The sequence below is a fragment of the Vanellus vanellus genome (assembly GCF_965231255.1).
Source record: "Vanellus vanellus genome assembly, chromosome: 17".
Classification (NCBI taxonomy): Eukaryota; Metazoa; Chordata; class Aves; order Charadriiformes; family Charadriidae; genus Vanellus; species Vanellus vanellus.
The window spans coordinates 3,257,279-3,269,848 of NC_138922.1; the positions used below are offsets into that span (position 1 = coordinate 3,257,279).

Genomic DNA, 12,570 nt, shown 5'->3' on the forward strand with positions numbered 1-12,570 from the left:
AACATACAGACACGTAAATGCCATAAAAATACCTTTACACACCTTCTCAGTGTTAAACCAGATGAATTTAAACCAGTACCTAAAGGGGCTCCAGGAGAGCCGGGGAGGGACTTTTTCCAAGGGCGTGTAGTGATAAGGACGAGGGGGAATGGCTTCAAACTAGAAGAGGGGAGATTCGGATTAGATATTAGGAAGAAACTTTTCACTCAGGGTGGTGAGACACTGGAACAGGTCGCCAAGGGAAGTTGTGGCTGCCCCATCCCCGGAGGTGTTCAAGGCCAGGTTGGACGGGGCTTGGGGCAACCTGGGCTGGGGGGAGGTGTCCCTGCCCGGGGCAGGGGGGTGGAATGAGATGAGCTTTAAGGTCCCTTCCAACCCAAACCATTCTGTGATTCTAAACCAGGGGAGAGGTCTGCTGCGGCCCAGTGGGGAGAAGGACAAGGCCAAGACAAGCAAAACTAGTGCCAAGGTTGCAAAAACACTCATCCCTCCCCACGGAGAGGCGTTTGCTCACCAGGACACACGCTATTTCTGTGGCTTTGTGCCTAACTCGTATCTGAATTAACAGGGCAGGAGCATTTCCCCATTGGAAAGCCCCCCCCTGCCACCACGCAACTTTTGACTTCCAATGAATCAACATTTTCCAGCGGGGAACGATCCCGCTGGAAAGCTTCCAAGGAGCTCAGAGGCACTCGCCATTAATGACGGCTGCGATTTTTAATTTGCCTCCGGTGCTCCCAAGCATCTTGCTGGGTTTGCCGACACCCAGAGCGCAACCTTAGTTCGCGATATCTTGTCAGCGAGGGCACGGCCGCAGCGACCCCGTAACTCGGCAATGCTCCGGATTTCCTTTGAGCCCCTTGGATAAGCCAACGCAACGGGACGAAGCCGTGGCTCTGCCTAGGATGCCTCTGGCAGATTGCTCAAGTAAATCAATATTGTCCCAGAGCGTGGCATCCTCCAGGGAAAGCCCCAGCACCTGTGAGATAGTCAAGAAAGCAACCGGCCCAGCAGAAGTGGTCAGAGCCGCCGGGAGCTTTGCTGACCTCGGCAAGAAGCAGCCGGGCTCACGTGGTGCCTTGAAACAACCCGGGAGGATTACTTCTCCCAAAAACTTCTCCCATACTTCTCTCCCAAGTAAGAAGCGATAGGACAAGAGGAAACAGCCTCAAGTTGTGCCAGGGGAGGTTTAGATTGGATATAAGGAAAAATTTCTTCACTGAAAGGGTCATCAAGCGTTGGAACAGACTGCCCAGGGCAGTGGTGGAATCATCATCCCTGGAGGTATTTAACAGACGGGCGGATGTGGTGCTGAGGGACATGGGTTAGTGGTGGACTTGGCAGAGCTGGGTCAACGGTTGGACTCGATGATCTAAAAGGTCTCTTCCAACCACGACGACTCTATGATTCTATCATTATTTCACCCCAGTGAGCCCAGCCCCGCCGCGGCTGCCCAGGGCAAAGCCCACCCGCACAGAGCAGGATCCGGGAGCGCAGCGGAGCCGAGCTCCGTCGGGGCACAGCGCCGGGCGAGGAGAACACCGCTTCCTGCACCAGCGTAACCGCAAGTACAAATAGCCCGGCAAGACGCAGGCTCCTTTCCTTCCTCTCACTTCTAGCGAGGGAGGAGGAAACTGCGGCAGCAGCGGCGGCTCGCTGCGTTGTCCTTGCGCTGGATGGGGCAGAGGGAGAGGCGCTGGGCTGCGTCCCCCGGGGCGAACCCGCCGTGAAGGGGCCGGGGGGAAGCAGGGACAAGGACAGGGCTTGAGGGGAACGTCTTACAAATATCATCTAGACCTGAGGTCTTGTGACCCGTTTTGGGGTCTTCTGCAGGAACTGTGAGCTGAAGCCCAAGGATGCAGCCGGGTATATTTGAATAACATCACTATACGCAGAATTTGTGTCTAACTCAAGGCACTGGGTTTGCCCTGGGATGAAGCCAGACAGTGCCGGGAGGCAGCAGGCAGCCGGGGTCCGAGCTCCTAAATTCGGCAAAGCGGCATTAACCAAAGACACACCGAAAGCAGCTGCGTCCTTGCTAAAAATAGTCTCAAGCACAAAATGCAGCTTGGAAATCCCGGACACAATAAACAAAGACTACGCGGCAAAGCGAAGCGTCCAGCACCACCAGGCATCAATCAGGACACGGGAGCCAGACCTGGGTGGGAACTCCCTTCCCTCCACACACAGTCCAGGTCACGAGCATCCACTTTCCAACCACTGGAAGCAAAATTAGTCCCTGAAGCCACATCCCCTGTATCCAGCCTAAAAAAGGTTGTTTGGGCATGGAGGGTGATGCTCCTAAGGTGCACAGGTCAGGAACAAAAGCCCCCGGTGACATTAAAAGCAGAATGCAAGCATCCTCCCCATCCCTCTGCAGATGTTCTGCATCCACCCGGGACGCAGCTGGATGCTGCGGTAGCACCTGGGGACTTTCATGAATTTTTCATTCATTTATTCCCAGGCCAGGGAAAGGCTGCAGCCGGGTAAGAAACCCAGTCCAGAAAGTTTTCTTTGCAGCCGCTGCTCCGTCTCGGCACACCCAAGCAGACGGTCGGCTGCTGGTTTGGGGTGGCGGTGAATCGTGCCACCACCCCGGGGCCGGGCCAAAAGTTGCAGGGGCAACGTGGGAGCAGTGTTTTACACCGAGTCAGAGCAGCGCAAGAGCACAAAGCTCAAACCGACATTGTTCCCCCGTGCCCAGGTTTGCTCAAAACCGGCAGCACCAGACCACGCCAGGCACCCTCCCCCTGCCGGGCTGGACGAGGGTAGGATGCACACCAGAGGAACACAGAAAGCTTGAACCAGGCTTTCTCCTGCACTTTGCACTTGCTCTTTAGTTCCCCCAAAAAAGCATTTCTCGCTACGAGACGCAAGGGAGACCCCAGCTGGGATGGGCTGGGATGTCCCCCCAGGCTAGCGGAGGGATGCTCCCTGCCACCGCTGCAAGCAGGGGCTGTGCTCCCCGCCGCCGCCTCTCTAGCAAGTTGTGCAAGCGATGGAAAGTCCTGTTGTCGGTGGGGAAACACTTCACCTCGCTCCCCGAAGCCCGTAGCAAGGCAGGGTTTGCAGAGCTCGGGCAGGCGCCTCTCGGCTGAGGGAAGCGGTAAGGAAAATCACACACACAAACTGCCCAACACCTTAAAGGAGAGAGGTCCACGTGGCAGCTGTGGGGCGAACTCCGGCTCTGGAGCTGTCAAGATGCACCTTGTGCATGCAGGGCTCCACCTACCATCCCTTAAATCCCATAAGTTTCTCACAAGAGGCACTGGAGACCTCCCGGGAGGGCAGTGGGAAGTTCTATCACTAAAAAAATTACTGCTCGCATCCCCCCTTGCCCTCACGGCTCGTCCATCCGGTTTTACTCCACTAAAACAGCGACGCGGCCCTATTTATTTTTTCTTTATACACAGAGACGGAGTCAGATTTATCTGCCAGCAACACAGACAACGCTGAGCACATCGCGGTCCCAGCCGCGGGATGCTGGGGCCGCCACACACGGACCCGCAGCAGAAACAGGACTAAGCTGGGCTTATCCCAGCATCCTACGCAGCGCACTTAGACTCAGCCCAACATGACGCAGACCCAAAGAAAAATCTCCTTTGGGGAGAGCAAAACCTACAGCAAAACCCCCGAGCGGTGACCCAGTGCCGGGCAGAGGCTGCACCGAGACCCCCCCCCGGTGCCGGGAGGGAGCTCGGGCGCAGTACACGCTCTCGCTTTGATCGCTATCGGTGTTGACGAAGACGCCGGCAGCGTGCCGGGAGCCGGGTGGCAGCGGCCCCGTGGGCGGCCTCGGAAGGATGAGGCTTTGCGATTTCTTTTCTGAGAAGCGCACCGAGGCGCCCTCCTCCCAGCGCGGCTCCTTCCTGACCTCGGTGGTTGACATTTCCCCTCCGCCGCTCTTCAGAGGGGACAACTGTCAAGTTGGAAAACAAAACAAAACAAATATAAAGAAATAAAGCAGAAAAACCGCATGCCCAAGCTGGCTTCGCCCACGGCGCTCGGGCCGGGCATCAGCTCCCGGTGCCGTCAGAAGTGACACAGCTGGAGGGGTGAAAAGCAGATGTCTCCGTTTCCTCCCTCCCCCAGCCCCGCTCCCACCATTTCCACTATGCCCTCACCAGAATAAGGTGGGTTTTCTCCAAGGGACTGCCCAGAGGAAGGGCCAACCCGCAGCACTTTGTAAGCAGAGGGGTCAGAGGTGCCCGAAGCGCAGGGGACGGCGAGAGCCCCGCAGCCACAGCATCCCCTCGGGATGCATCCCACACCGGGCAGGGGTCCAGCCTGCAGCTCCCATTTCCAAGCAGCTGCTTAGAGCCCCCCCTGAGGAGGGCACAACGGCACCTCCCGGGGCTGGAGCCACCCCTGGTGCTTCCACCCAGCCCCGAGCAGCGATCTCAGCAAGCAAACCCACCACAAGCCTGGAGAAGTCAGTTCGAAAGTTGACATTTGCATGGTTTAGTAAGCAGCGCGCCTTAATTCTGCACTTAAGAGCTGGAAGTATTTCAGATGTTGCATTTCGCTACCTGGTGACTAAGCCGGAGCATCCCCACGCCACGCTTCTGTTCATTCCCCGTGAGGGTACTTAGATGACTGCAACCGAGCAGGATCTTAAGCTTCTCTTCGTTAGAGCTGAGCAGACTGAACTCCCTGGGCACCACGTGAGATGTATCATCGAACACTCCTTCTCCAGCTCACCATCCTCCCTCCCCAGCATCCTTCGCCCTCTCTGGCTGACATGCAGCCCCCACGGCAGAGACGCAACAGCTCCTTCCTATCCCCGGGACGTGTTGGACACCCGGCTGCCCTACAGCCTCTCTAGCAGCTCTCCATCCACCACCATCCTCCAGACCTCTGACTCCCCAGGACGGCATCCGCGGCCCCACCAGCACTCAGACCCAAGCTTAGCACTCTCCTTCACCAAAAGATCCCGTTTCGCTGCTCACCGGCAAGAAATGAAGTATTTTTCATCCTTTAGCGTGCTCTGATTTGACTATTGTCTCTTCAGCAACATGGAGGAAGGCAAATGGGCTGTGCTCTCAAGAGGGTCTCTTGACAGAACAAGAGGGAATGGCTTCAAGCTCCAACAGGGTAGATTTAGACTGAACATTAGGAAAGAATTTTTCACAGAAGGAGTGGTCGGGCATTGGAATAGACTGCCCCGGGGAGGTGGTTGGGTCACCATCCCTGGATGTGTTTGAGAGACGTTTAGATGTGGTGTTGGGGGACATGGTGTAGGGGAGATCTTTGTAGAGTAGGGTAGATGGTTGGACTCGAGGATCCCAAGGATCTCTTCCAACCTAGACAATTCTATGATTCTAAGGAAAAGGCCATTCTTTTCTGGCACTTTTCTAACAGTGTTTTTTTTTTAATTTTTTTTGTGAGTCAGAGAATTAATTTTAATTTGGTTCCTCCAATAAACGCTGCAGTTCAGGAAAAGATTTTCTCCCCAGAGGCGACCACAGACTCATCCAGGGTATGAATCTGTGATGGCCAAAGCACTCCCACTTCTCCTCTTTGCTGACTTCACAGACCTCAGCTCGTCGGTCGCTTGTGCGGGGGGGAAACAACGCATCGGAAGCGATTACTCACCCACTCTGGAGCAACCTCCTGTAAAATTATTATGGAAAAATAAAGCATTAAATAATTTGAAAATGAACGAAATTCTAGCAAGGTCTCAGCCCAAAAAGCTGCGAGGTGGTGCGTGATATTTTGGTGTAAGGAAATGGTAAAAAGGAGGGGGGAAGCAAACAAATTGGGAAATAGAAGCGATATAAGAAGTTAAAAACGAGAAAGGAGAAGGCTACGGCAGAGTTAAGAACAAGATGGAGAGATTCATTGACTATATGAGGAAGAGAGCCCTGCCATAAGTAACAGCCTGGATCTCACACAGGACAGCAATAATTAAACCGTTGCTTTTAACACGGGGAAGGCAGAAGAACGCGAGAACATTTCTGCTCTGCTTTTGAAAAGAAAGAGGATACACAGCGAGGGTAGGTACAGAGGGGTGTAGGTACACCTGCGCATTACGCTCCGTTTTCCCTAAATCGTATATACGTTACTGCAGTAATGAAATACTTCCTACTCCGACTGCAAGGGCGTAGGGATGGGAAAGAGCAGCTCTTCAAAGCCAACACGTTCCGAGCCAGCAGGGCTGGACATCCCGCGCGGAAGAGCGCTAAAGGCGATGGCCGAGCAGCAGCGCTGCCCCGGGGGGCTGTCCAGAAGAGGGACCCTGGGGCCGGGGCACAGCAAAGCTATTTACATCCCATCCACCGCCGGCTGGGAGAAACGGGGTTCGCCGGTCACGCTGAAGATTTTTTGGCAACAACGCAAATGCTTTGGATGAAAGGGAACTTTTTGATGGGCAAAACGCCCGAGATTCTCCCAGGAATGCCAGGTCATTCTGCCAAACCTCCCAAAACCCACATGAAGAAGACCGAGAGCCAGCAAGCGGAGAGACAGGGGAAAATCGTTAGACGTGAGGAATCGCTGGGCAGCACAGCTGCTTCCAACAGAGCCCACCACCACCTGACCCCTGCCCCGTACAGTCTTGTCTTTGCTAATGAGCCGGAAAAATTTACAAAGTCGTTTTTTAAAGGCTATCCAAACACAAACACCAGCGCTGAGTTTGTGAGTGACACAGGAATTGATTAATTATAATTACAGGAAGAGGTGAGTTATGCGGCGCACAATGAACCGCTTGGCGAGATGGGACTCCTTTGGACACGCGCTGTAATGGTGCCAAACGCGAGGGTCGCGCTTCCAGGAACCAGGAATGTAGGTCACGCTTCGGGGCTCATTTCCCAGAACGCGGGGAGACCAAAAGGATCCAGGAGTCCTGGTCACAGCCGCGTGAACCAAGACCCAGGGTGATGCTACAGCACGGGGAGCCGGCATCACCCCGGCAGGTGTGAGGAACAGGGAGGGATTACTCCAGTGTTTGGCAGCGGGTGGGATTACGTTTGCATCTCTCTCTTGACTTACAGGTAAATGGAAAAGCAGAGGGGGTTGAAAGAACTGCACAGACAAAAGGAAATCCGAATTTGACGGCACCTCAAGTTAATTTCTTTTCTCTTATCGGCGAGAGGATTTGGGAGTGATTTAATCGCAGCCTACAAGTGCGAGCGTGAAGAAGACAGGTCAAAATGACATTCAGAAATATCCACTTCTCATCGCTGCTTTGCCCTCAGCACCACCATCCCAACTCCCTTTGTAGCCCTCTGAACATGGGTCACGTCTTTATGGCCACCATGGTATCTGATCTAGGTTTAAATAAAGCCGATAACCATATCTTCACACTTGCTTCTGACAATGCGGCACAGATTACACCCATAGGTTTTGAGGACCGTATGCATGAAAGCAAAACGAGCTGATTACACAAAGGAGTCTTTCCTCGTGGCGAATGAAGTCTCCTCCTGTTTCCAGCTCATGCATGGACAACTGGCAAGATACTTGGCTTCTCTGCTGAGCTTTACCTATGTAAGACCTAACGTGACTGGTTCACCGTCTCAGTACATCTTCCTACTGCAACGAGAGGCTCAGGAAGACTGACTTGGTTGGATCCCACCTCTAACTTTAGCCATTGGAAGGGAGAAAAGACCTCCAAGCCTCCAGTAACATCAGCAGCTCTCCCTTACCCCGGTGCCCAGGTAGGTCAGCGGATCATTCAGAGACAAAAGCACAGAAGAGTCCGACCCCGTCGAGGCTGTCAGGCGTCAGGCTCATGGCCAACATGCTCGCGGTTAACAGGTTACCTACCAGCCCATCTGCTGGAGACAGCATCTCTGCTAAGCCCATGTAGACATCTTTCCAGTGCGTGGTAGATCCTGTCCTCCGTGCACGTGGTGTGCTGCATTTTAATTCATCTCCTAAAGAGAGAGAAGGAAGAAAGTTATATACTGGACCTTAGTTCAGTGCAAGGAAGAGAGCACCGCAACACTCCTACTGCAGCACAGACAAGATGCTCGTGGTGAAGCATCACCCCATTACTACCTCCTGTCACCCTTTCTGACCCCAAAGCCAACAACGCACCCCACTGCTGGCTTCTTCCCCTCGGCTCCCCCAGTCCCTCCCAACCACGGCAAAGAAAAGGAGGCGCACACATCCACGACCCGATCACAAGAGGCTGTGGGGCCGAGGCACTCTCCCCGTGACGTGCTGCAAGCATATCTGCCTTCTCACAACTTCCGTCTGTGGGACAGATCGCGTCTCGCTCACGTGTTTGTGGCAAGGAGGTAATCTTGGGTTAGCCTCCATCGAAGATAACGCTGCAAGAGATTACAGCTGCAGCACCTCGCAATGGGGTCGATGGCAATCATAGAACAGCCCAGGCTGGAGGGAACCTCAAAAGATCATCCAACCCAACCTGGGAAAAGTGATGGCAGAGTCCAAGCTCCTGTTCCTTGCGTTAGGCACAGATCGTCCTCGGTGGCTCTAATGTCCACTGGCGATGGTCACAAACCCCACTTCCAAGTGCCAGGTTGGAAAGCCTCCCGCACCGTCCCCTTGCTGCCACACGCAGCCAACGCGAAGGAAAGGTCCACGTGCCCTTGTGGCAATGCAGGAAAATACAGAGGGGACCTCAGCCCCAACATCCGAGGACATTGTGAAACCGCGGATTGCGTGCCTGGCTGCAACCTTGTCACAACAGGGCTCCGTGCATCCCACCTCTCCTCCATGGCGCGGGGCGCACGCCTAAACCGTGGGCTTGGGGGGAGGAAGATTATATCCCACTCAACTCATATGCATCTGTCTGGGACACCACGAAAGTAAAAGCAACTTGCCCAGAAGGTTTAGTTCTCAGATCTGCCCCAACCGTGAGCAAAGAGGTGCCCGGGCAGAGATTCCCCCCTCCCCTGACCCACTGCCGTCGGAAGGGACACTGGGGCATGCGTCTCTCCTCTCCCAAAGCACAGAGATGGCTCCGTCCCACAGACTCTTCGCCTCTCAGTTAGCGGCAACACAAATGCACAAAGATAATCCAGCAAGAAGAAATAAAACCCGCCAATAGTACAAAACCCACCTGCCAAGGAGGCCTTTGCTTATATTCCTGTACCTATGCCACACGTAGTTCCCAAAGTTACCCCAAAATGCTTAATTATCTTGTTCAGTCCACAATTGACGCTCAGTATTCAGTGGTGGCTGCGCCCATCACAGCTCCCCACCTCCGCCCCAGCAGGAGCAAAAGCCGCTGTGATCTCGGCAGAGGAGCCACCCGGTCCCCCCTGCTTGCTGTGCTCAGCGTGGCCACCTCCACCCACACTAAATTCCTCACAATTCCCCCAAAATGACTGATTAAAGCCATGCCTGTGCTGCTGGGGGTCCGCGAGAGCCAAGGGTCCTTCCTACACTGGAGAGAAGCCACCAATGGCTCCAAACAGGTGAAAGCAAACCCACAACGAGGAACCACTGACCTGCCAAATGCAAACTCTCGCCTTTACCCCAAAGAGGCTCATGGGCTCCCGCCTCTTGCGTCCCACTGCCACAGCCTGTTATTATGGTCTTCACCAAAAGTTTTATCCGTCCACAGCGGGTGCGCGAGGAACGCCGGAGAAACCCTCCGCCGCGGTGCCGAGGACTGAATGAGCGGGGAATTTGCACATCAGCACCTTAGTCATGACTTGTGGCAAGAGGAAAGCAGTGACTAAGAGCACGGCATGACTCATAAGCACCCTTTACAGCACCCAGCTCACAAAAATGCACCTCCCCACACATCAGCGTGTTTTAGAGCACAGCTCGGTCCTCGGAGGGGAGCACACTCCTCACCGCACGCTCAGGGTGAGCCCTGAGCCATCCCTTCCCGATGCCTCTTGCATCCCAGCACAGAACAGGCAGGGAATTTAAGGGCAAAAAAGATATTGCCACAGCCTTCAAACCACAAAACAAAACCCAAACAAACAAACCCAAAGGATGTGGTTTTTTTTGTTTTTTTTTTTTCCTGGTGTGCTATGGACCACACATGAATCCAAACCTGTTTTCCCAAGACAGTGCTTATGGAAGCACCTTTCATGGGAGAGGGCTCGCTTTGTCCACCACATCCGAGCAGAAACTTTTCAATCTCTTCTACTGTTTATTCCCCAAACTCTCCCTTCCTTCCCACCCACGCTGAGCAAAATGACAAGGCAGGGGGACAGTTCAGCAGGACGTAATCGGACTTTCCAGGGAGCTCTGTTAAGCATCTCAAAAACACTAAGAGAAGTGTTGAGGTGAAGGTTTTTTAATCAACGCTTTGCAATGGTTCATGAGGGTGCTGAGCAAATCTGAAAAATAAGTAAAATAAAATAATAGTCTGTCCCTTCATCACCTCCCTCGAGCTGGCCTCCCAGTAGCAGAGCTGCTAAACCAAGAGGTCCTTTGGCAAATCCGCAAGGTGCAAGGTATTCGGAGCAGGTGGAAGGGACAGCGCGGTGGCTGCCTGGTGAAACGCCCGCGGTCACGTTTCACAACGCAACCAGGGCAGAACGCTGCGAGCGGTCATGCCCCGGCATCCTTCAGGGACACCCTCGTCACCGAGGCTGGCTGCTGCTCCGCACCTTTCCAAGCAGAGCAAACATGTTGCAAAAGCTGTGGGTTTCCCCACCTTCTGCTCAGGTGTCAAGCACGCTTTCAAGAGAGAGCACAACCACCACCCAGGGAAGAAAGAAAGGGTTTGATGGACCAACTGAGACAAAACAGCAGAGAGGACAACAAGAGAGCTTCCGACATCGGATTGTCACATATCTCCTGACAGCACCTCTGCAGGCAATGCGACACAGCGCCCACACATCTGTTCAGCCCCTACGTGAAGCCTCCTGAGATATTGCTCCTAGGAGGCAGGTACAGAGGGGACACCGCAGCAGTTATGAGGAACATCCTCAGGCAACGACTGAGGATCACCCTTGGACAAGGCATTAACTACCTCTCTTCAGAAAGCATATTGCGTACAGAAAAGTGCCGCCAGATCAACGGCCGCTCCTGCTCTGCACGGTTTTAGCAAGAGCTGAGCAAAGCAAGCAGAAGGGCTTTATCCCACCACACCTTGCTCGTGCATCGGTCTCCAGCCCTACAAAATCACCCTACGGGACTTCAAGCCCCAGATGTTCTCTAAGATGAGAAGGGAAACCAATCTCGAGTAACTTCGCACCTTAAAAGCAGCCTCCAAACACCATGTGAACCATACAGTCACCACTGAAGAGGCAGAGAAGCCAACATTTGGAAAAAGTTAAGAAATTTTTCTGCTGTTCCACAGTGACTTGTGGCACAGCTGGGAGCAGAAAGCATATCTCCAGCTCTCCAGGCACGTTCCTTACCTCCATGCCATCCTCCTGCCACCAGCAGATTCAGCCTGGTCAGAAAGGACTGGACTTCTTGCCAGAAGATAGCTAGATCTCACCTAGATAGAGTCCCCATCACCTCTCACTGCTCCGGTCCCTACACGTAGCTGACCAGGCAAGATAAACATCTACCATTCCACGCCCCAAGAAACACCTTCCTCTCTGTCTCTCCCATGCAGGACAGCCGCCCTCCGTCAGCGGGGCGCATCTACAGACCGCCCTGACGGAGGCGACAAGAGGAACTGACAGAGATCGAGAGGGGAACTGGGAATCCGGGAACCACAACCACGCCGATCCGGGTGCAAGGAGGTGGCCGGCTCGCAAACAGCTCCAGGACACGGCAGGCAGAGAGCAAGGCTCGCTCTCGTTAACGTTACGTCATGCACTCTTGGCCACAGGAGTGACAAAACCCATGTTTTTAAGCTTAAATGTTAAGAATGCCATGTCCCGAGGAAAACCAATTTGCCTCGAGGTTGTGCCCGGTTTTTGACAAATGGCCAACAATTAGTAACATCGTGGGCATGGGGCAAAGTTGAACCTACCCCCCTCAGAAGGTCTGACTGCCCAAAAGCCACCGGATCATTTTCTAACAAGACAAAAAAAATAATGTTTAAAGCGAGTGAGAAAAGGCACAGCACAGCAAAGTTTGGAAAGCAGCTCAAGAGTATTTGTGAAATTGTCCCAGCACCTTGCATGGACGCAAGATCTTCGGGGATTTTCCATCTGAGGTTGCTTATTTAGAAGCCTTCATTCATCTCAGTTTGTCACAGTTAAAAAGGTGGACAGATAAATTACAATTTTCCTGTTAACTAACATCAAATAGGTAAACATTCGTCCCTTGGTGGAAAGTAGGAATTTGCTATTCATCGCTTTTAGATTTCCACTTGTCCTGTTTTGAGGCATAAGGTTTGCAAAAATCCCGAAGTCCTCAAAGAATATTAAAAAAACCCACCACCAACAAACAAAGAATCTATTTTCCTGCTGGGCTGCGAAGCCTGAGACCACAGGGAGCCCTCAGGTTGCCACAGCTCCATGACAGGGGCTTTCCACTCAGCTGGGACAACCTGTGGTTCCCCAATTTGTCATCACTGCCCTGAGGCCCTTCCCTTTCATGGCCTTTCTCCTGCTCAGCAGCAAAGCAAAGGAGAACGCCTCAACTCCTTCATGCCCAGGAGCAGAGGGTCCCTCTGCACACAGCAGCCAAGTGGAGGAGATGACTGAGGACACCAGCAACTCCCACATGGTCGGGACA

The 12,570-nt window shown here is 53.6% G+C and overlaps 1 protein-coding gene across 1 annotated transcript in view; it reads right to left on the minus strand.

Moving 5' to 3' along the window:
- Positions 1-7,861, minus strand: part of PIK3R5 (phosphoinositide-3-kinase regulatory subunit 5) — a gene marked incomplete at its 5' end in the record, with an annotated part of 28,485 nt that extends 20,624 nt beyond the window's left edge. Inside the window, one exon of the mRNA XM_082492092.1 lies at positions 7,765-7,861. Within this exon, the coding sequence (XP_082348218.1) occupies positions 7,765-7,861 (97 nt within the window). The remainder of the gene's footprint in view (positions 1-7,764) is intronic.
- Positions 7,862-12,570: the final 4,709 nt, after the last annotated feature.